At 37.2% G+C, this 23424-nt stretch overlaps 1 protein-coding gene across 3 annotated transcripts in view; it reads left to right on the top strand.

Moving 5' to 3' along the window:
* Positions 1–23424, top strand: part of CHN1 (chimerin 1) — a 191497-nt gene that overhangs the window by 71354 nt on the left and 96719 nt on the right. The window contains exons 5-6 of one of the 3 annotated variants that reach the window (XM_004476808.5): positions 2222–2253; positions 4417–4530. In XM_004476808.5, coding sequence (XP_004476865.2) covers positions 2222–2253; positions 4417–4530 — 146 coding nt within the window. Of the gene's footprint in view, positions 1–2221; positions 2309–2356; positions 2502–4416; positions 4531–23424 lie in introns of those variants that run through there. The other 2 variants (XM_071216288.1, XM_058300622.2) reach the window with 2 other exon arrangements.

Genomic DNA, 23424 nt, shown 5'->3' on the forward strand with positions numbered 1-23424 from the left:
GGTGTGTGAATTTTATTTTGGGCATACTGTTTATTTTACTAGTGTTATATTACTTTCCAGTATTTACTGAATTTCTTTTTCTTTCTTTTTTTTTTTTTTAAAGATTTATTTATTTATTTAATTTCCCCCCCTTCCTTGGTTGTCTGTTCTTGGTGTCTATTTGCTGTGTCTTGTTTCTTTGTTCGCTTCTGTTGTTGTCAGCGGCATGGGAAGTGTGGGCGGCGCCATTCCTGGGCAGGCTGCTCTTTCTTTTTTTCACGCTGGGCGGCTTTCCTCACGGGCACACTCCTTGCACGTGGGGCTCCCCCACGCGGGGGACACCCTTGCGTGGCACGGCACTCCTTGCGCGCATCAGCACTGCGCATGGCCAGCTCCACACGAGTCAAGGAGGCCCGGGGTTTGAAACGCGGACCTCCCATATGGTAGACGGACGCCCTAACCACTGGGCCAAAGTCCGTTTCCCCTGAATTTCTTTTGATCAAAAGAATTCCTGTGGGTAAAAACTTACTTAGCAGTATGTGACAGTTTGAATTTTGTGAATCCCAGAAGAAATTGTTCCTGAACTAATCCATTCCTGTGGGTGTGGGGTCCTTTGATTGCATTAAATTAAGAGACCTTTGATTAGATTGTTTGATTAAATGGCTTTAGGGCTTTTGATTGGACTGTGTCAGTGAGGCATGACCCAAGTTAGGTCCTCTGCCCTCTTGCTGGGTCTTATATAAACTGAGAACACACAGAGAGAAAGAGACACAGAGAAAGGAAGCTGCCATTTTGATACTGCCAAATAAGGGAGAATACGCAAGGATCCCAAGCTACTGAAGCTGAGGCACAAAGCACCCAAGAGGCTGGACCTAGGCCTTGGAATTGCTCAAGGCTGAAGAGATAAGCCATATGCCTGATTGCCCACAGCTGAGCTCCAGGAGAAAGTAGAGAAAGACTGGCAGACCCGCCATCTTGCCTCACCATGTGGCAGGACATTCAGGATCACCAGTAGCTGAATTTGTTGAGAAAGTATCTCTGCTGATGCCTTGATTCGGACAGTTTCACAACCTTAGAACTGTAAGCTTTTACCCTTATAAATTTCCCATTATAAAAGCAAATCCATTTCTGGTACTTTGCATTGACAGCCCTGTGGCAAACTAATATACAACATAGGGCCAAAAGCATTTGTGTTATGAAGATGATTAATTAGACATTTAATGGAAGTATACTATGCACTTAATATAGGACTGTCAAAGAAATGATAAGTCTTTGCCTTGGACTGTAAAATGTGGTAGACTGTCACCAATTACCACCACTTGATGCCACCAGTACCTTTTATGAGCAGAGGAATTATAGAATGAGACCCAATTAGGTGGAATTTACCTTGGGAAGATGATAAATAACTTGACTGTAGCCTCAGTAGACAAGAGAAGATTCCTAAAGGGTAAATTATTGTTAAAATGTAGTTTTCAGGAATAGGTAAAATCATGACTCTGATACAGATATAAAACTAAACACGTTACATAAGTTATTTTACTTATAAGATATGAGGGAACCTGAGCATATGTTGTAACCAATTACAAGGAAAAGTCAAAGCTGCAAAAAATTGTGTGGAGTAAAGGAATGTTGAGATCTATTGAAAATAGAGACAAAACTAGTGCTTCCACAAGGAGAAGGGAGGGATGAAGTCAATTAAATCACTACAAGACAGGACAGAATTTTAAATCTATCAGTTGCCTACAACTTACAAAAGAGTTCCGAAATAACTCTGATAACCCAGTAGAATATGCTGTACATGATATATCATTTTCTATTAAAATGCAACATTTTTCTACAGTATAAATAAATATCTCAAATTTGCAGAAAACAATGGCAGAACTTGATGACTAGTGTGTAGGTGACCCAGGAAACAGCTTAGCTTCAAAGGTTTTGTTTTTCTCTTTGGATAAAATGATATAAGTGTTTATTCAGATTTATAAAATTCTAGAAATGAAAGATGGCTTAGTCCAATTCTTTATGTGCATTCCCTTGACTGGGGTCTAGAGACACGAGGTGACCAGTGCAAGATGGCACAATTATCTACTGGTAGAACTGGGACTCAAGGTTCTGATCTCTTTAATCTTACTCTGTTTATTTTTCTAAATACATGCTTTTAGTTTCTTACATTTACAATATATTGTGTTATGTTCCACACATTTGTATATTCACAAATACACTTTTTTTGTTTCTTTCCCCATAGGTAGAAAACAGACCAAAGTATTATGGAAGAGAGTAAGTATGGATTATAAGAAAACATTTTATAGATTGGACCATGTAAGAGAGACAGGTAAATGGATGCTTTTAGTACAAATAAAGTCAAGAGAAAAGAGTCTTTGAATATGCAGGTGTTAAGTTATTTTTTTCTGGTTACAAATGTAATTATTCTAATAGATGAGAAATAAAGGGAAAAAGACAAATATAAGGAAGAAAGTCACATGGGAAAATGAATACGTGATGTTAAAAAAAATGAAGAAAGCCATGTAAGTAAATAATCATAGAAGTGTATGAGAAAAATTATTTGTGTGTATGTGTGTATATATGTGTTGAGCATACAGATACACATACTCACATATATACACATAGAATGATAGGGGTGATTTATTCTGTATTTATATTTTTATTTTCCAAATTCTTTATAATGAGTATTTTCTTTATTACCAGAAAAAAAAGTAATTCATGCTACCCAGAAATAAGTTGAAATATTACCTTCTGATCTATTTTCCTAATGGGTTTTTACAAAATCAATGTATTATATATATATAATTTTTCCATTTGACATTGATAATGAGCATTTTTCTGTTTTGTGGAAGGTGTAATAATTTTTAAAGTCCTTAGTTTTTATGATTATTGAAAACATAGAAATACAACATTTTGGGGGAAAAGAATAAAAAAACACTTGTAATCCCATCATTCCCAGATAAAATCATTTGTTTTTCATGACTAGATAATATCAGTTCAACAACAATGTATATATCAATGTTTTTTAACTATTTAAAATTCTACGTAAATATAAGTAAGTTTTCAAGACTCTTGTAATACAACGTAGGCAAGGCACCTGTGATCTGGGGGGAGGGTGATTCCAAACAAGAACCATTGGTCTTCTTTTCTGCTTTAGGCGTTTAAGTTGCTTTTAAACTTTATCATTAAAAGTAACACAACAAGAAACAACTTAGTACATAAAGCTTTTTCTGTGGTGGAATTTTTAGGTCAACTAGCATGAGGAGTTTTGAAGGGTTCTTTAAATATCATTGTCAAGTTCTGTTTCAAAGTATATGGCCTGAGCCTGGGCCTAATTCTGTAAGATTGAGGAATTTTTGGAGATAAGATATACCAGGAGCCCATTTTTAAACCTATTTCTTCAGACTGCCATGATTTGAACATACCTACCATGGCTGTTTAAAGACAAATTGAAAAGGACTGAAGTATTCCTATGAGAAAAACTCCAAAAAGTTTCTACTTGTCCTAGTAAAATTCCTAAATGATTAAGGCCATTTCAGGGCCTTTAAAATATAACATTCTAAATTCAAATAACTTTTTTTGTCATACCATTAAAAACTGCAACCAAAGTTTCTTTTGAGTAATTGCTCAATTTGGTTATCTTTGGGTTACTAAAAGGAGATGATGTATGTGTAAATTCTTTGTAAACTATAAATCACCATATAAATATGTGGTGGTTTTATATTTTTAATATTAATGATCAGCCACAACTGACATTTGTTTTCTTTTCCATTATTTTATGTGGGAGTGTTATAAATGAATCTCCTGTCTTTGTGTAAAGAGTATGTTATTTATGTTTATTCTCCCTCCTTTTTTCTTTGTTAATCAAAGATAGGGTTTTCGAGTGAAAGCAAATATTACAGTTGTTAGCTTTGGCTTGAGTATTCAGTAATGCAGATTATACACATTATTGGGCAATCATGCCAATTAAAGGCAACAACACAGGGTTCTGGAAAATTGTCAACATAAACTCCAAGCCAAAACTTTGGAACAATGCCATTAGTGGGAAGAAAGAAAATGGGACACATTTCTATATATATTTTTTGGCATGTCCATATAGTCAGATATCTATATAAAAAGAGGACTGTTCCCTTGAGAGAAGTGGCTGACCTTCTCTTAGATGTATGTGCATTTTGATTCCATGGTTGTTAAATGGATTGACTGGGTAGCCACTCTGTTAACGTTCTGGTAAGCGCAGAGAAGCTGGGCAGGGGCCAGGCCCACAGAAACACAAGCATAATTAAGCACAACTGCCCTCCTTTGACTGTGTGGCAGTACTTTGTCTGGAAAACAATAGCGGAAGCTGGGAAAGGGGGTTGGGAATAGTGGGGTGTTTGATCTTGTTTTCATTTAAAAAGTGGGAAAAAGTACTGTTCCTGAATTGACTTTGGTTCTTAGGTTCCACGGCATGATCTCCAGAGAAGCAGCAGACCAGCTCTTGAGTGTGGCTGAGGGGAGCTACCTCATTCGGGAGAGCCAGCGTCAGCCAGGAACCTACACTTTGGCATTGAGGTTTGTCATGGACCTGTAATTATAACTGCTTCATTTAAAATCCCCTTAATAGAGGGCTTTTCATTTTAAAAGCACCCAGCATGTAATTGAATTGGTTCTTGTTTTCTTGGGCCTAATTACCATTTTAATGGCTCTGAGACCCTTAAAAAATTCCTTATGAATAGTAGCACTCAACTTAGTAATTAATAATTGAAAATCTTTTAAGGCATTTTTGTTGTAGTTTCTTCCTTCCACTGCTTCTTACCCCTTCTCTCCCATCTCTCCTGCTGCTTCAGCTTCAAATCTATTTCTTGAACAAGGGAAAGGGACTAAGAGAAAAGTCATTGTTACTAAAGCCTGTCATTTCTCTTAGGTTGGCTTTTGGTTGAAGCAGCTTTTCTTAGGAGCTTTTGGCTCTTCCCTCTCAGTAGAACTCAGCACTTCAGCTGTTCTTAGCTTGCAATATAGTGCCCAGAAGCAAATATTTCCATTGATCTTATAAAAATATCAATAGTAAAAAACAAAACAAAAAAAAACCCTAAAAAAACAAAAAAATATTTTTAGATGGAAAAGGAATAGTAGTGAGTTAAAGGGACTGCAGTGGGGTATAGAGAGGAATTTGTGAATATGCACTGTGAGTAATTTATATGCTGAAATTTGATGGACATTTTACTTGTTTTAAGCTAGGTTATGGCAGGAAAGTGTAAAGCAGAATATGAAGTAGAAGTCTTAATATGTATCTGTTCTTACCTGATATTCCACATTTCAACTGATGGGTTTCCCAATTTGCATCAGTTTGTTTTGTTTTTAATTTAATGCATGACCATTTGGAGAGAGCCAGTTTGTCTAGTTTATGGCAGTCAGTGTTCACTGTGTTGATCAAGGACTCCAAAATTAGGAATAAGTCCTTGAAGTCAGGTGACTCCACAAGCACCTCAGCCTCAGTATGTCCCAAACTAAACTCATCACTTCTCCTGAATTTGCTATGACACCTATATTCCCTTTATTAGATGGTAATTGTTATCCAGTCAATTCCATAACACAGAAACCAAGAAAACATTTTTCATTTTGCTCCTAGGGCTATATTAAGACCTTTGTAGACCCAGGCACCTTTCATTTAGAGACCCCACCTTATATCAAGTACTGTGCCCCGCATTAAATACAGGTTTTTTCCCTATTAAAATTGTTTATAATATTTTTATAATTATGGAGCCATACCTTTTCTTTGGTCATGTTTCAGCATTTTCCTTTACCCTAGGTATTGTGCCTGTATCATCTAATATATTTTCTTCTTGCTTGTCTTGCACAATCAAACCCAACAATATTATTTCTTAAGTATTTCTCAAATCTTCCCCCTCCTTTTTAACTCGAAGCCACTTCCTGAACTAGTTCAATAACTGTATAGGAAATCTCCCTTTGTCCAGCCTTATTCCTTCTAGTTATCCCCCATAGTATAATAAATGATCAATCTTAAAATCTTAACATCTGATGCAGTGATCTGCAAGACTGTAGTATCAAGGAGAATAAAAGATTTCAAACAACATGCATGCTTCCATCAGCTTCCCCTGTATCCCTGGGGTTTTTAATCCTTCACTTAATACCTTAATGCAAGGTGTTATTTAGGGGAATATATTTGTAGATATGCTATCACAGTAGAAATTTTCTGCAGTCGGAAAAGAGGTTCTTACTTGCTTGGCATGTAAGATCTTCTGTGGTTGATACATTACTTTTTTTTTTCACCTGTATCTTCTCCCATATACCTTCTCATCTGAACTTCAAGCCAGGATTTTCTGGCTTTGCTACCTTTGCTCATGTTGATTCCTTGGCTCAGGAAAAATGGTTGGTACTCAGTGAAAGAAATACCTAGCGAAAGTGGGTTCTTTTCTTCCGATGCATCTTTAAAGCCAATTCCTGAGACACTACTAGGGTTTCAAAGAGAAAGAGTTTATGTGTTGTACAAGCAAAGGGGCACAGTGGCCTCAGAGCTGAAAACTGCCTCCCAGATCTGCAGAATTCTAGTATTTTATAACATTGGGGTGATAATAATTGGGGTGGAGCTGGACACAGGTTCCTTCATTAATAAACATTAAGGGGCTGAACAAGATGGGGGTGGGCCCCAAACCAGGGGGTGTCATAAGGTACTATCATTATCATAGATCAATATTCTGGCATAGGAAAGAACAGAGTAGAGGTCAGTCACAAGATTTTCCACATGGATATTCAACAGAGGAGGGTAGAGTAGTTAACATCCCAATACTAAGCATACACAAGGGTAAAGTCAGTCTAGAATTACTATCACAAAGGTAAGCATACACAAGGGTAAGGTTAAATCTAGAGTAACCATAAACAGAAGTGAGACCACTCTAGCTAGCTTCAGTAATTTCAGGTATTAACCTTTTGTTATTTTATAGTGTAAAGTCACCTATATAATGATTTAGTAGTCACAATTACTTGTTAATTCTTAACCTTGGGTTACAACTCCTCCCTCTCTGTTTTGTAAAATTACCAGTCTAGGGGATAGTATGGACATCAGACCTTTCTGGCTTCTTCATTCTAAAAAGGGGTGTCGACATCATGGGGTAAAGGACTGCAGCTGGTTGTCCTCATAGACCTCTGGGTTCCAAGGCTTTTCTGACATAGGAATAATTCAGAGACTTTCTGAAAAATAAACTTAATATGTAAATTGAGAAGTATAGGTTTAAATAACCCTGCTACATTGGGGAAATAATTTTATAGCCATTCTTTGGTAGAGCCCAGAATGTTCTTTGGGCTTTGCCTGCTAGCTGAAACCTGCATAAAAGTAACCTCCAGAATGACCTCTTGACTCTATTTGAAATCCCTTAGTCATTAAAACTTCATTCTGTTCTATTTCTTTTTGCCCTTTTGGTCTAATCCCATGTTTTCAGAGAGGCTAATCCCTGGGAGTTGTCAAGTCCTTCATTACCAGGAAAAATCTCTGGAAGTCAAGTCCCATGTTGCCAGGGAAAACTTTATCCCAGTGAATCCTGTCCCACACAGAGGGGAAATTATTGACAGTTTCGCTTAGCAGGTCAGACCACATTTGAGTAATAAAGAGGTTCTCTAGAGCGGGCATTCTTAACCTTTTTTGTTCCATGGACTGCTTTGCCAGTGAGGTGAAAACCATAGACCCCTTACCAAACTCCTGTTGTTTAAGAAAGTAGTCAGAATTTCCCATGTAAAGAAGCTGAACATTTATACATTTTTCCCAGTCCTTTAGGTGTTTGCAAATACCTTTGTATTTTGTGCCCTGAATACTTCGAAATATATTGGGGTATTACAGCAGTTCTGTTAAGAATCTCACAATCTCATTTCATATTTTAGGTTCCATGTTAGCTATGCTGTTCATTTATTTATTCTTAAACATTTATTTTTTTATTTATTTCTCTCCCCTTCCTCCCCTTACCCCCATTTGTCTGCTCTCTGTGTCCATTCACTGTGTGTTCTTCTGTGTCTGCTTGTATTCTTGTCACTGGCACTGGGAATCTGTGTCTCTTTTTGTTGTGTCATCTTGTTGTGTCAGCTCTCCGTGTGTGCAGCCCCACTCCTGGGCAGGCTGCACATTTTTTCACATGGGGCAGCTTTCCTTATAGGGCGCACTCCTTGCACATCGGGCTCCCCTACGCGGGGGACACCTCTGTATGGCACGGCACTCCATGCTCATGGGCCAGCTTTGCAGGAGGCCCTGGGTTTGAACCTTGGACGTCCCATGTGGTAGGTGGGTGCTCTATCCATTGAGCCAAATCCGTTTCCCACTATGCTGTTTAAATAAGCTCACTAGTCAGGTTAAATTAGTGTTCCACAGAAATTTAAAGAATTTTCTTGACAAAATTAATTTCTTCTTTCTGATCTCCATAATACTTAAAGTTTTAAAGAACTGATAATATTACCTGTTTCCTTGTATTCTGGTTCTCCTTAGTGTTTTTTTTTTTTTAAAGATTTATTTATTTATTTATTTCTCTCCCCTTCCCCGCCCCCCACCCTGGCTGTCTGTTCTCTGTGTCTATTTGCTGCATCTTTTTTGTCCGCTTCTGTTGTTGTCAGCAGCACGGGAATCTGTGTTTCCTTTTGTTGCATCATCTTGTTGTGTCAGCTCTCCGTGTGTGCGGCACCATTCCTGGGCAGACTGCACTTTCTTTCGCGCTGGGCGGCTCTCCTTATGGGTGCACTCCTTGAGCGTGGGGCTCCCCTACGCGGGGTCACCCCTGCATGGCACAGCACTCCCTGCGTGCATCAGCACTGTGCGTGGGCCAGCTCCACACGGACCAAGGAGGCCCAGGGTTTGAACCGCGGACCTCCCATGTGGTAGACGGACACCCTAACCACTGGGCCAAGTCTGCCGCCCCTTAGTGTTTAGATTAGCCCCATTTACCTTTTAATTGAAATCTGATTATTTTGGCTTCTTTATTTGGGGTGGTCTTTTAGAATTAATGCTGCTCTATTCAGCACCCTAAAAGTTGGTTAACTTTAGCTCTTGAGTTCCAGGTCTCATATAGGCCCTTAAAAGTTCTAGGGAGCTATTAGATGATACACAAAGAGTAAAGCATCTTAGGACTTAGAGGTAGCAATTAGAGATCAGAGCTCAGGTATAAATATGACTGCTGCAGCAGCTTACAGTCTAGGCCCTAATTCTCTTATGAGCATTTTAAATAAAGCTGTTTCTAGAGATTAACTATAGACCATAGTAAGAATTTTATTTCATTTTACAAACTCTTGACTTGCTTTTCCTTTAAAATCCCTTTTTGTTGATGATGGGGTGACTCCGTGCTCTTTTAGAGAAGCAGCAGAGCAAAACCGTGTAACTGATAAGAGATTTTGATTATTATCACATCATATTTTTCTAAGAATAGCTAAAACTATACCCAAAAATATCAAGCAGATCAGCATTAAGATAGAATAGACAGTGAGAACTTAAAAAGGCTTTAAGAATTCTATATAGTCCCCAAATATATATGTAGATTACACATTTAATTTTTCCTTCATGTTTTCTGTTTAGAAAGTTACTGTTTACCACAATGAAACTTCAGCAGTACCAGAAGAAAACTATTTTTTCTAGTAAATTTTATAAGAACCTAAGATTCTCAGTAGAATCAAGATTATTTTATCACTACCACCACCTTAATATAATTACACACTTCCTGGAATATTAATATCCCAACCTTAAGGAAATAAATACTCTAATTAAGCACAGTATTTATGACAAACCAGTTTTTAAAAAATGGGTTTTATCACCTTGATAAAAATTCTGATCAGAATAAAATGTGACTAAAATTTAAAACATTATCAAAATCACATCTCATTTAAACTTTTCCACAGTTTATATAAGTATTATATTTTTCAGTTTTGGAATATATTTTTCCATTGTTAATTAAAATATGAATTTTTTTTTAAAGATTTATTTATTTTATTTATTTCTCTCCCCTTCCCTGCTTCCACCCCAGTTGTCTCTTCTCTCTGTCTGTTTGCTGTGTGTTGTTCTTTGTCTGCTTCAGTTGTTGTCAGTGGCACGGGAATCTGTGTTTGTTTTTGTTGTGTCATCTTTCTGTATCAGCTCTCCGTGTGTGTGGCGCCATTCCTGGGCAGGCTGTACTTTCTTTCGTGCTGGGTGGCTCTCCTTACAGGGTGCACTCCTTGCACGTGGGGCTCCCCTACGCAGGGGACACCCTTGCATGGCAGGGCACTCCTTGCGCGCATCAGCGCTGCGCATGGGCCAGCTCAACACGGGTCAAGGAGGTCCGGGGTTTGAACCGTGGACCTCCCCATGTGGTAGACGGACACCCTAACCACTGGGCCAAGTCCGCTTCCCAAAATATGAATATTGATAACATTAATTTTTGTAAATGTATGTATTTTACCATCTCATTTTTTTCAAGGTGAAAGAACAAATTCTTCTGTAACAGTTTGCAATTAAAGACATCCTTAAAGGTTTTTAAAAGTTGTGGGGTCTGAACATTATATTTTAACAGGTCCCTATTTATCACTGCAACAAATAAGTTTGTAAGATAGTTTGGAAAAGAACTAACTTCTAAAATAGCAGTGGCTTTTTTTCTTTTTTTAATCATTAAGGATATGGTAAGGCCACCTTAAAGTATATTAAGCCACACTGATAAGGCATGAACTCTTTATTCTTTATATATTGTTCATTTTAAAGGACTTATATATATAATCTCCTTTTTTTTCCAATTAAGACAGATTAGCAATTCAAGAAAATTGTTACTTTAACGGAGAGAAAATCAAACTCTGGTTTTGAATCAGTACACTATTTGGCAAACAAATCCTAGTTAGCAAAAATCTTAATAGATTAAGGTGTCATCTGACAGGTTTCTCTGCTATGAAGTTACTCTACTTTAAGGCAAATCTCACTTTTAAATAAGCTTATTGAATTGCAGTCAACAAGTGAAATTTACTTCCACTAACCCTTTCACAATTTTCCATATTTATTCAAGCCTTGTCCTAACATATTTCCACCCTGATTTTATGAAAACCAGCCATCTTATTTTAGGACAAAACAAGTTTTCACAAACCTTCTATTTCTTTCCATATGCATTTAAGTCTTACCTTATATCCCTCATTCTGTTCTGTGAAAACTTAGTCATTTCACTTTAGGCAAAACAATTACTTTTAAAAGAGGTTTGTAATAACTTCTTTTTAGTTAAAAAAAATTTAAAATTTTAGTTAAAAACTTACAATTTTGTCACTTAAAGTTCAGCCGACTTAATGTTAACTTATTAATATCTGTATTAAACCCTGGGAGATTATACTCAGGTGAAATAAAGTTAAAATAATGACATTTTATGTAAGAAATGTTTTCTTTTTTCTTGTCCTTCATAGGAGGTTAAGACCTCTTTGTTTTAAAAATATCTTAAAATTATAAATAACCTCAAAAGCATACTGATAGGCTCTGGAAAATATAGTTGTTTTATTTGTTTCATTTCTAATTTAGAAAAACTTTTCATAGCTTTCAAGAATCTTTTTCTTACTGAAATTTGGCCATTGGGTTATTAATTACTCTCATCTCAAGGCTGTTAAAATTTAATTGGGAAATTAAAGGACAAACTGTGAAAAATAAGGTTTATTCTGTAATATCCTTTCTGTCTCTATCATTTTTTATTTCCAGGCCTAGCAGACAGGATTATAAGCTAAACTCATATTCTCTCATCTTTAACACCCAGCCCATCCCCCATAGTTTCCTAAACCAGTTTTAATGAATCACTTGAATTCAGTTAAGTTTAGGGGAAGACCCTGAAAGTGGGATAGGCTATGGAAAGATTGTGGAGGAATTCAGGACAACCTTTTTAGTTTTTTGGGTTTTTTTTTTTCCAAATAGTTTCTTTAGTCAGATATCCATGACATTTTCATCCTGTCAGATTTTCTAATTTGGGCTTCAGGAGTGTTCATTTACATATATAAATGCTTATTTAATTTTTAGAATTTGAATTGAGCTCTTTTAAGAATTTCTATTTGTTAATTTGATATTACCATCTGGAACTGTGAAAATATACGTTGCACAAACAGACACAAATAGAGAGTTAGAAACACCAACAGAAATATAATAAAACTCATTTGACTCATAATTCTTACTCTTTTGGTATGGCTTTCCATCATTCCACACCTCTGTTTTTCTGTAGCTTTTAAGATCTCTTCTGGGAAGCAGATTTGGCCCAATGGATAGGGCGTCCGCCTACCACGTGGGAGGTCCGTGGTTTAAACCTGGGGCCTCCTGGAGGCATGTGGAGCTGGCCCATGCACATGCTGATGCGCGCAAGGAGTGCCCTGCCACATAGGGCTGTCCCCGCATAAGGGAGCCCCACGCGCAAGAGTGCACCCTGTAAGGCGAGCCGCCCAGTGCGAAAGAAAGTGCAGCCTGCCCAGGAATGACGCTGCACACACGGAGAGCTGATACAGCAAGATGATGCAACAAAAAGAAATACAGATTCCTGGTGCCGCTGATAAGGATGGAGGTGGTCACAGAAGGAGAAAACACAGCGAATGGACACAGAGCAGACAATGGCGGAAGGGGAGAGAAATAAATAAAAATAAATAAATAAATCTTTAAAAAAAGAAAAGATCTCTTCTGGGGTCAGTGTTGCCTGTAAGATGCAAACTTGTTCTCTGAAACACTTTTTTATATATGTAAACTGGAGAAAAATATATCTGGGTATTATTTGGTTAACAGGATTTTTAGCAAGCAAAGTATATTTAGGATGCTATGCTTTAAATATTTTGGTTTTAATTCAGTAATAAGACTCCTCTCCCCATGTGCCCTTTTATTCCAGGTTTCTATTTGTTATTGCCCAGCTATCCTTGGGTTTTCTAATTTCTTAAGATTGTCTTCATTCCATGAGGGGTAGGCGAAAGGGGCCTTTCATTTTGTTCTAACCTTGCTTTAACTGAGCTTTGTTCATTAGAGTTCAAGTTGACAAAATAGATACTGAGCAGGTTCTTTTCTCCCGAAACACCAGCTAATTCCTGGATTTCAAAGAAAGAGTTTGTTTGCACAAGCAGAGGAGGTCAGTGACCTAGTGGCCCCCAAAATTGCCTCCCGGATCTGCAGAAATTCTAATATTTTATAACATCTGGATGCTAAAAAGTAATTGGGGTGGAACTGGCATAGATTCCTTCATTAATAAACATTAATGAAGCAGGATGGGGGTGGGCACCAAACCAGGGTGAGTCAGAAGGTTCTGGGATAGGAGGGTATAGAACAAAGGTTTTTCATATGGATATTAGAGGTGGGTGGAGTGGTTATCCTTTCAATAGAAATGTTAATATACAAAAGTAAAATCTGTCTTGAATAATCATAATAGCAGATTTTTAGTTGGAAATGGCCATATACTAAGGATAGGGTTGTTCTAGAGTTTCAGTAATTTCAGGTATTAACCTTTGGCTTTTTTATAATATAAAGGTATCTACATAATGATTTAGTAATCATAATTATTTGTTAATTCTTAACCTTTAGTTACAGTTAAATTTGCAAAATCTAGAAAGATCTGTGTGGGAGCAATAAGAATGATGAGTGGAAAGTATAGTGGGAATTATTTTTACCAGAATTATTTAGATAATTAATTTAGTAGTAGTTTTCCTCTGGTTATGGAGAACTGATCTTTAAAAGGGTTTCTAGATAGATTTTTTTTTTTAAAGATTTTATTTTTATTTATTTCTCTCCCCTTCCCCCCCGCCCCTCCCCCCTTGTCTGCTCTCTGTGTCCATTCGCTGTGTGTTCTTCTGTTGTCTCTTTGTGTTGTGTCATCTTGCTGCATTAGCTCTTTGTGTTTGCGGTGCCACTCTTGGACAGGCTGTGCTTTTCTTGCATGGGGCAGCTGTCCTTGCAGGGTGCACTCCTTGCACGTGGGGTTCCTCTACGTGGGGGACACCCTGCGTGGCATGGCACTCCTTGTGCACATCAGCACTGTGCGTGGGCCAGCTCACCACATGGGTCAGGAGGCCCTGGGCTTGAACTGTGGACTTCCCATATGGTAGGCAGATGCTCTGTCAGTTGAGCCAAATCCACTTCCCTCTAGATAGATACTTTATAGATTTTAAAGGGCTCATTTTAAGGAGAAATGTTAACTCCTAACAACTCCAGAGATATTTTTGTTGAATCTGACTCATTTTCACTTCTCTAGATTGGGAGAGGAGCAAAGGGGCATATATGCAAATTTTAAAAATAATCCCCAAATCCTGTATCTGGATATTCCATGAAAGGTTTTGATGCATTCCAGAGAATGCCTTATATCCTCGGTGCTTGGCACTTTCCAGTTGGTTTTATGCTGAGCATGAAGATGGAAATTATTTGGAAAATTTTTAGGTAATAGAGAACAAATAAGAATTGAAAAACTAAGAAATATGTTTGGGTGTGTTTATTATATTTTCTTTTAATAATATGTCATACTTCTTATTTGATAAATTCTTAAAAATATTTAGCCTCTGTTAATCTGAAAATAAAATTCATTATACAGAACAATATGTGTAGTATACTACTTATATAAAATTTTGTATCTATGAGTATATGTGTAAAACTTAGTTGTCCAAAAGGATAATCACCAAAATGTTCATGGTGGTCATCTCTGGGTAATGAATTAAAGTTTTTTTTACTTCTTTGTACTTTGCCTGAGTCACCTGATTTTTTATTAACAATATGTGTATTTCTTTTTTACAACGAGGGGGAAAAAGCAATAATGTTTTCATTTCGAGAAGAAACAAAGGCACTAGCTGCAACCAGGGTCAAACTGCTTACTAAACCTCTGAAGATTTTACTGTAAACTGTATCAATTTATCTAAATAATTGATCTGAAGAAAGATTGGTTAGCCTTGGAAGCAGTCAATAAAAGGGACAGTCACAGAGGCTGGCATGCCAGGGTCTGTGGAAGGGAATCTTGGCTAACCTTGGCAGTGCTGTCTCTAGTGTGGAGATGAATGCAAAAGAAGCATTTTGGGCTCCGGCCATTGAGCATATTCAATTGGATTTCTTCCTGCAGCACCTCTCAGAGCCTTGTGGTTATTGTTAATAGGAGCATGTTGCATTTCCCAAACTCATTTGATCATTAGACCCTCTTTTCATGGAATGTCTTTGTGGAACATAGAAATATTCCATTAAACATTTGTTTTACCCAGTTCCTCTTGCTCTGTACTCTGTGCTCACCAAGCAGACTTCTGATTACTCAATTCTCATGTAGTCTGTCTACAAGGAGAGAAAACATTAGGTATATAGGCCTGAGTATTAAGAGCCTTTGAGTTATTTCTCATTTTCAATTAATAAATAGGATTAAATGCTAAGGGTTTAAAGCCTTTAAGGATGAGATTTTCTCCAACTTATTCTCAGGGAAAAACATTTCACCCAAAAAAGAGAAATTAAGTGAAGAGGCAAATTAAGTGGATTTTCAAGTTCAATAATTTAAACTCGAATTCCATTGTAAAAATATTTGGTAATCATTTTTTACTTTTAAAAATAATTTCAGAGTAAGATTGGATAATCCCACCACAGACTTCTAGTTCCACTCCCTAGAGATGTCATTCAAAATTTTGTCTATCCTTCCAGCATTTCCTCATGCACATTATTATACCATATATATTTGTGGCATATAAATATCTATTGTGTTTTATTTAAAATGGTGAATAGTTAAAGTTTGTACTGTTGTCTGCCTGGCTATATAATTGTGTAATAAACAGCTTAATGCCTTGTAAAAGCCATTATCGCCTGGTTTATTTAATTTGAGCTGATGATTGGTGGTTCAAGAGCATGTTGAGCCATATTCTCTGAGTATAACTTTAGTATCTATGATAGTGATAGAATGGACAAGAAGATAGTAAAATGGGACTCTTGCATATTCTGTAAATGCAATTAGGATTTCATTGTTATTAACAGGAGTTTAGAATGCTATAAGATTCTATTAAGTAAGGAAGCCTGCAAGAATATTAATCTTTATAGCTCTGAAGCAAAGATTTAGTGTGAAGAAACTACTGCTATATATTAAAAATGATAAAATGGGGAAACAGCTGTGGCTCAGCCAACTGGGCTCCCATCTACCATATAGGAGGCCCTGGGTTTGCTTCCCAGGGCCTCCTTGTGAGGACAAGCTGGCCCACACCTGCAGAAAGCTGACAGCTTGCGCCTGGAGAGAGCTGACATCCCGCACCCACGGAGAGCTGGCGCAGCAAGACGACACAACAGAGGGAGACAGGCAGGCACAGAAGAACGTGCAGCAAATGGACACAAAGAGCAGAAAACAAGCAAGTGGCAAGGGGGGGCGGAATGAATAAATAAAATCTTAAAAAAAAGAGATAAAACACATTGAAGTAAAAAAATAATTTTGCTAATGATTGAGAAGAATTTATAATTGAATCTTAGAATATTAGGTCAACTTTTAAAGTAAACTCAGCCAAAGAAGTCCTGAGTAAAGCCAAAGAATCATAGTAGATATTGGTAAGCCACATTTTTAAAATATGAAAATTGGTTGAAAGCTTATTTTCATATTTAGGAAAGGATCAAAACGAACTGGGGAAGGATTATTCTGCTGGTGGGCGTTGAAGTGTAATGTACTATGTGTTCTTTTGATCTGATAGCTCATGTTAGGTTTAGTTGGTTGCCATGGTTTCACTTCATTTCCTGCAAACCTTCTTGTTGTGCTATTTGGAATAAGTGGAAAATAATGTTCTGCAGAATAATTTTTTTCTAAAATGTTTTCCATTTCTCTTAGCTAGGATTATGTATTACTTTTTGGGAAATATTCTGGATTTAAGAGTAGGTAATAATACAATGAGGACAATAAGAATTAAGTAGCCCTGTAATATTGGATACAGTGATACAAAGGATAGCTTAATTTACTTCTTTTTAAAATGAAATACCATGTTATCGGTGCCATAAGCTTTTTTAAAAATGTACATTAATTAAATAATTCCAGTTAAAGTAAAGGACCCTAAGATGTCCTTTAATAAAAGTGAACTGTAGAAAGTATTATTATGACACAGTAGGGAATAGGTAGTTTAGCATAAGGCTTCCTCTACTTGAAAAAATAAATGTGTTCTTGAAAGTGTGTCACAAATTGAACCATGCTGAAAATGCGCAACGGGAGCTAACTATTTAAAGAGATCATTTAGTTTTTTTTTTTTTTAAACACACGAACAATACAGAAAACATTAAAAATGTCGAAAGGGGGAAGCGTAGGTTGCTCAAGTGGTTGGGCTCCCATCTACCATATGGGAGTCCAGGATTCAATTCCGGGGCCTCCTGGTAAAGGCAAGCTGGCCACATGGCAAGTTGGCCTGAGCGGAGAGTTGGCCCACTTGGAGAGCTGGCCCACATGGCAAACTGGCTTGAACGGAAAGCTGGCACAGCAAGATGACACAACAAAAAGAGATGGGAGAGACAATAAAAGACGCAGCAGACCAGGGAGCTGATGTGGCACAAGAGATTGAGCACCTCTCTCCCACTCAGTGTCCCAGGATCAGTTCCCGGTGCCACCTGAAGAGAAGACAAGCAGACACAGAAGAATGCACAGTGAATGGACACAAAGAGCAGACAGCGAGGGGGTGTGGCGGGGGGGAGCATTAAATAAATCTTTAAAAAGTAGAAAGGCACAAAGAAAAGCAAAAAATAAAACACCACAAAACATCTCTAATCCCAGTGCCTAGAGATAAGCACTAGCACTTTCCTGTGTTATAAAAATTGTTTCATACCAAGAATACTATTTTCCATGCTCATAAATATGTGGGATGCTTGCTATTTGAGTTAATCCTTTAGAAGGTAAAGTTTTACCTCCCAATTTTTTAAACTCTGATTTTTAGGTCCATCCTTAAACTTTTGTTCTTATTAACGTGTGCTATAGAAAATATGTAAAATGCAGAAAAATAGGAAAAGAAAAACATTTCCTGTAGTCTCACTGATCCAAAGACAAATAATATTTTGGCATTTTTTCTCTTTTTTGTTGTTGCTGTTAAGTGTTCAGAAAATTATGATGGTGCTCTTCTGGATGCTGGAGATACAGGGATGAACAAAAGCAACAAAATCCCTGGCCTTCTGGAGCTTACAGTTACCAAGTAGTGCAAGGATTAGACTTTAATCAAATTAACCCACAAAAATAAAGTTATAAACTGAGGCAAGTGCTATGGAGGGACAGCACAGGGATCTAGGACAGTATAAAGGGGGATCCAATATAGCCAGGCGATTACAATCAAGAAAAGCTTTTCTGAGAGAGTAAAGTCTGATTTGAGATGTGAAGGACTCGTGAGCAAAAACTAAGGGGAGAGAGAGTGTGCATAGATGTAGGAGAAAGGTCTCAGCAGAAGGACCAGCACGAGCGACAGCCCCTGTCCAGGAGTGGTCCATGTGTTTCTAACCTGAGAGAAGAATGTTGCTGGTGCACAGTGAGCTGGAGAGGAAAGGGATGCTGCTGTCCAATCTGCTTTCTGTCAACCACGTTAAGGATTTTGCTCTTTATCCAAAGAGTCACAGAGAGACATGGTTTTATCATGGGTTGTGACATTACCCAAATTTGAATTTCTTTCTGGTTACAGTGGGGGAAAACAGCTGAAGAGAGAGGGGGCAATAATGAATGGACAAGAAAGTTACTTGTTATATTTTCTCTTAGTGACCAGTTCATGTCCATTGCCTTATAAATTCTTCATATATTATAGATAGCAAATTGTTATTGTACTTACTGTGAATATTTTCTCTATTTTGTTTTTCTTTGAAAAACATTTTAATTTTTACATGGTTACGCTTTTAGTGAATCTTTTTCTTAGTGATTTTTCTTGAAGATTTATTATTTTTATTTATTTATTTGCACTTACTGTCTGTTCTCCGTTCATCTTCTCTTTTTTGAGGAGGAACTGGAAACTGAACCCAGGACCTCCCATGTGGGAAAGAGGCACCCAATCACTTGAGCCATCTCTGCTCCCTGCTTGTTAAGTCTCTCATTTTGTTTCTCTGCTGTGTCTTTTTGTGACATCATCTTGCTGAGTCATCTTGTTGCGTCAGCTCACTGTCTTACAGGTCTTCTTTAGGAGTCATCAGAACCGAACCTGGGACCTCCCATATGGTAGGCAGGCGCCCAGCTGCTTGAGCCACATCGCTTCCCTCTTAGTGATTTAATTCATTCTTCTTTAGTCTGGAAAGCACCACCTCCACAGAAGATTTGATAGTTACATTGCTTTTCTTCTAGATTTTATGGAGTGTTTATATATTTAACTCTTTAATATTAATTAATTTTTAATTGTGGTGAAAGATAAACATAATCATTTTAACCATTTTAAGTGGACAATTCTTTGACATCAAGTACATTGATAATACTGTGTAACTTTCACCAGTATTTTCAGACTTTTCATCATCCCATTCCAATTAATTTTGATATGAGGTAAATAATTCCCAAACTATTTATCTTATGGAATACTTTCTTCAAGATATTAATAGTTTGCAAAAGTAAGGTAAAATACATTTCAAAATTACTGCATACTGTATTTTTTTTTTTTTCCCCCCTCCCCTGGTTGTCTGTTCTTGGTGTCTATTTGCTGTGTCTTGTTTCTTTGTCCACTTCTGTTGTCGTCAGCGGCACGGGAAGTGTGGGCGGCACCATTCCTGGGCAGGCTGCACTTTCTTTTCACGCTGGGCGGCTTTCCTCACGGGCACACTCCTTGCGCGTGGGGCTCCCCCACGCGGGGGACACCCTTACGTGGCATGGCACTCCTTGCGCGCATCAGCACTGCGCATGGCCAGCTCCAAACGGGTCAAGGAGGCCCGGGGTTTGAACCGCGGACCTCCCATATGGTAGACGGACGCCCTAACCACTGGGCCAAAGTCCGTTTCCCTGTATTTCTATCTTGGAGATTTTTTTTAAGGCTTTCATAAGTCTTGCAATAAAACAGAACAAACACACACGGAGACACAAAAACTGGTAACTTGTTCAACTTTCTGTAATTCAGCATCTCCCTAACTTTAATCATCGCAGATAGCTCTTATTAACATCTCACAGAATACCAGAATACCATATCAGAATTTTAAGTAGATTTATTTGCTAACGGCCAACCAGTGGTTCATATACAATCTGTGTTCTTTTCCTTCTCAGTAGTTAGGGATTATTCTTAACATCATACTGGTATTGACTACAATGTGGAATTTGGTAAGCTTCTCAAAACTGAAGTTCCATTTATTTTTCCTGTCTTTAAGCCTTAGTTAAGAAAACATGATTAATCGCATACGGTTTCAGGGTTTCAGGGTTTTCAGGGTTTCAGGGTTAGCAGATTTTTTCTGGAAAGGACCCAGTAGTAAATATTTAAGGCTTTGTGGGTCAAGGGGGAAAAATTAATGATATTGTGCAAATACTTTATATGTTTTAAATATAACTCCTTAAAACTAGCAAACCATCCTTAGCTTGTGGTTCATATAAAAACAGGCAGGGGGTCAGGTTTGGCCCCTGAGCCATAATTTGCCAACTCCTGGTCAAGACAGTAACACTGTTTGTGTTACTGCCACAAACGTTTGACAAATCTTTGACCTGGTTTTGCATTTAAGAGTTGACAATTATACTGGTCATTCACACCCTTAAGGGCAAGAAGATGTTTACAGGGTGTTAATGTTTTTACTCTTGCTTTGCTTTTGTTTTTCAAATCTAATTCCTACTACTTTTTTAAAAAATTTATTGAAGTATAGCACTCATACATAAACATACATAAACAATAAGTGTATAATAATACTTGTGAACTAACAAGACAAACATACATAACATCATACAGGACTCTCATAACTCACCCTACCACCAATACCTTCCACTGTTGTTAAACCTTTTTAACTAATCATTAAAGAGCATTGTCAAAATATTACTATTAACCAAAGTATTTTTCCCCAACCAACCCTATTATTATTATCTTTATATCATTTATATATGAACATACATAAACAATTAAGTATATAGTAAAAGTTGTGAACTTACAAAGCAAACATGCATAACATACAGGGGTCCCATATATCAACCCTCCACCAACACCTTGCATTGTTGTGAGACGTTTGTTACAAGTTATGAAAGAATATTATCAAAATCTTACTACTAATCATAGTCCTTATCTTACATTCGGTGTGTTTTTCCCCCAGCCCACCCTATTATTATTTTTTAGATATATTTTTTTGTGACAGAAGTTATAAATTTATAAATAACCATGTACATGTGCAGAATTCCCAAACAACACCCCTCCATCAACACACCACACTGTGGTGGAGCATTTGCTACAGGTAAGATAATATCCTCTGATTGTTACCATGTCCATAGTGTACATTTGGCTCACATTTTCCATACTGCCTTATTATCAACACAATACATCTTTCACATAGATGCAAGAATATTATATTATTACTTCTAACCACAGTCCATAGGTCACTCCAGCTGTTTTTTTCCCATGCTTCGCCACCTTCCCAACACCCTGCAGTAGTGATACACATTTGCTTTAGCTCACAAGGGACACCCTTGTATCTGTACTATCAACCACAATTCTCATCCACCTCCTGGTTTACTGTGCTATCCAGTTCCTAGATTATTCTCTAGCATTCTGTCAGATGGCATTTACATCCCTAGACTAACATTTTCAGTCACATCCCCATTTATAAACTAGCTGTTAACTTACTGTGTGTTACCATCCACTCTATACATTTCCACATTTTTACAGTAAAGCTGATTAAAACTTCTACATATATTAAACATCAGTAGTCCACTCAGTCCTCCTTTTATCTCCTTTAAGAATCTACCACCTACCATCACGTCTTGAAGATATTTTCCTATAATTTCTTCTAGAAGTTTTATGGCTCTTGCTTTTACTTTTAGGTTTTTGATCCACTTTGAGTTAATTTTTGGATAAGGTGTGAGACAGGGGTCCTCTTTCCTTCTTTCAGCTATGAATGTCCAATTCTTTCAGCACCATTTCTTGAATGGACTGTTCTGCCCAAGCTGTGTGTGTTTGACAGGCTAGTCAAAAATCACTTGACCATACATGTGAGGGTCTGTTTCTGAACCATAAATTTGGTTCCATTGGTCTATGGGTCAGTACAATGCTGTGTTTTACCCATATACCTAGGTAATATGATTTAAAATCTGGAAGTGAGGGATGGCCCTTCCTTTTTATGATGTTTCTGGCTATTCAGGACCCCTTACCCTTCTAAATAAATTTGATGATCGCATTTTCAATTTTTTCTTTAATGCTGGTGGAATTTTTATCAGGATTGCATTAAATCTGTATATCAATTTGAGTAGGATAGACATCTTAATGATATTTAGTCTTCTAATCCATGAGCATGGAATGTTCTTTCAGTTATTTAGGCCTTTTTTCATTTCTTTTAACATTGAGTTTTCTGAATACAAGTGTTTTACATTGTTGGTTAAGTTTATTCCTGACTATCTGAGTTTTATCTATCATACTTTTATTTTTACCACTCTTTTGACACTTTTAGTTACTTTTATTGATATAATCTTCAGTTCTAGACTCTCCAGGCCCCTCTCTCCTCTGTCTTTTCTTTTCAGGCTCTAGCACACCCTTTAGTATTTCCTCAAAATCTGGTCTCTTGCTTAGAAATTCTCTCAGTTTCTGTTTATCTGTGAATATTCTAATCTCGCCCTCATTTTTGAAAGACAGTCTTGCTGGATATAAGAGTCTTGGCTGAAAGTTTTTGTCTTGTAGTATCTTAAATACATTAGACCGCTATCTTCTTGCCTCCAGTGTTTCTGGTGAGAAATCAGCACTTAATCATATTGAATATCCCTTATATGTTATGCTTTGCTTTTCTCTTGCTGCTCTCAGAATTCTCTTTGTCTTTGGCATTTGACATTCTGATGAGTATGTGTCTTGGAGTTGGTCTATTCAGATTTTTTCGAATGGGTGTATATTGTGCTTCTTGGACATGGGTATCTATGTCCTTCAATAGGTTTGGGGAATTTTATACCATTATCTCTTCAAATATTTCTTCTGCCCCTTTTCCCTTCTCTTCTCCTTCTGGGACACACATGACATGTATGTTTGTATGCCTCTTGCTGTCATTTAGTTCCCTGAGACCTTGTTCAATTTTTTCATTCTTTTCTTCATCTGTTCTTTTGTATGTTCAATTTCAGAGGCCATTTCTTCAAGTTCACCAACCCTTTCTTCTGCCTCCTCAAATCTGCTATTATATGATTCCAATGTTTTTTAAATTTCATTTATTGCACTTTTCATTTCCATAAGATATGCTATTTTTCTATGTATGTTTTCAAATTCTTCTTTGTTCTCAGCCAGTGTCTTCTTAATATCTTTAATCTCTTTAGCCGTCTCACTGATTTTATTAAGGAGATTTGTTTGAACATCTATGATTAGTTGTCTCAACTCCTTTATGTCATCAGAGGCTTATCTTGTTCCTTTAACTGGGCCATAGCTTCCTGTTTCTTGGTG

Source organism: Dasypus novemcinctus, chromosome 7 (assembly GCF_030445035.2).
Source record: "Dasypus novemcinctus isolate mDasNov1 chromosome 7, mDasNov1.1.hap2, whole genome shotgun sequence".
NCBI classification, from domain to species: Eukaryota; Metazoa; Chordata; class Mammalia; order Cingulata; family Dasypodidae; genus Dasypus; species Dasypus novemcinctus.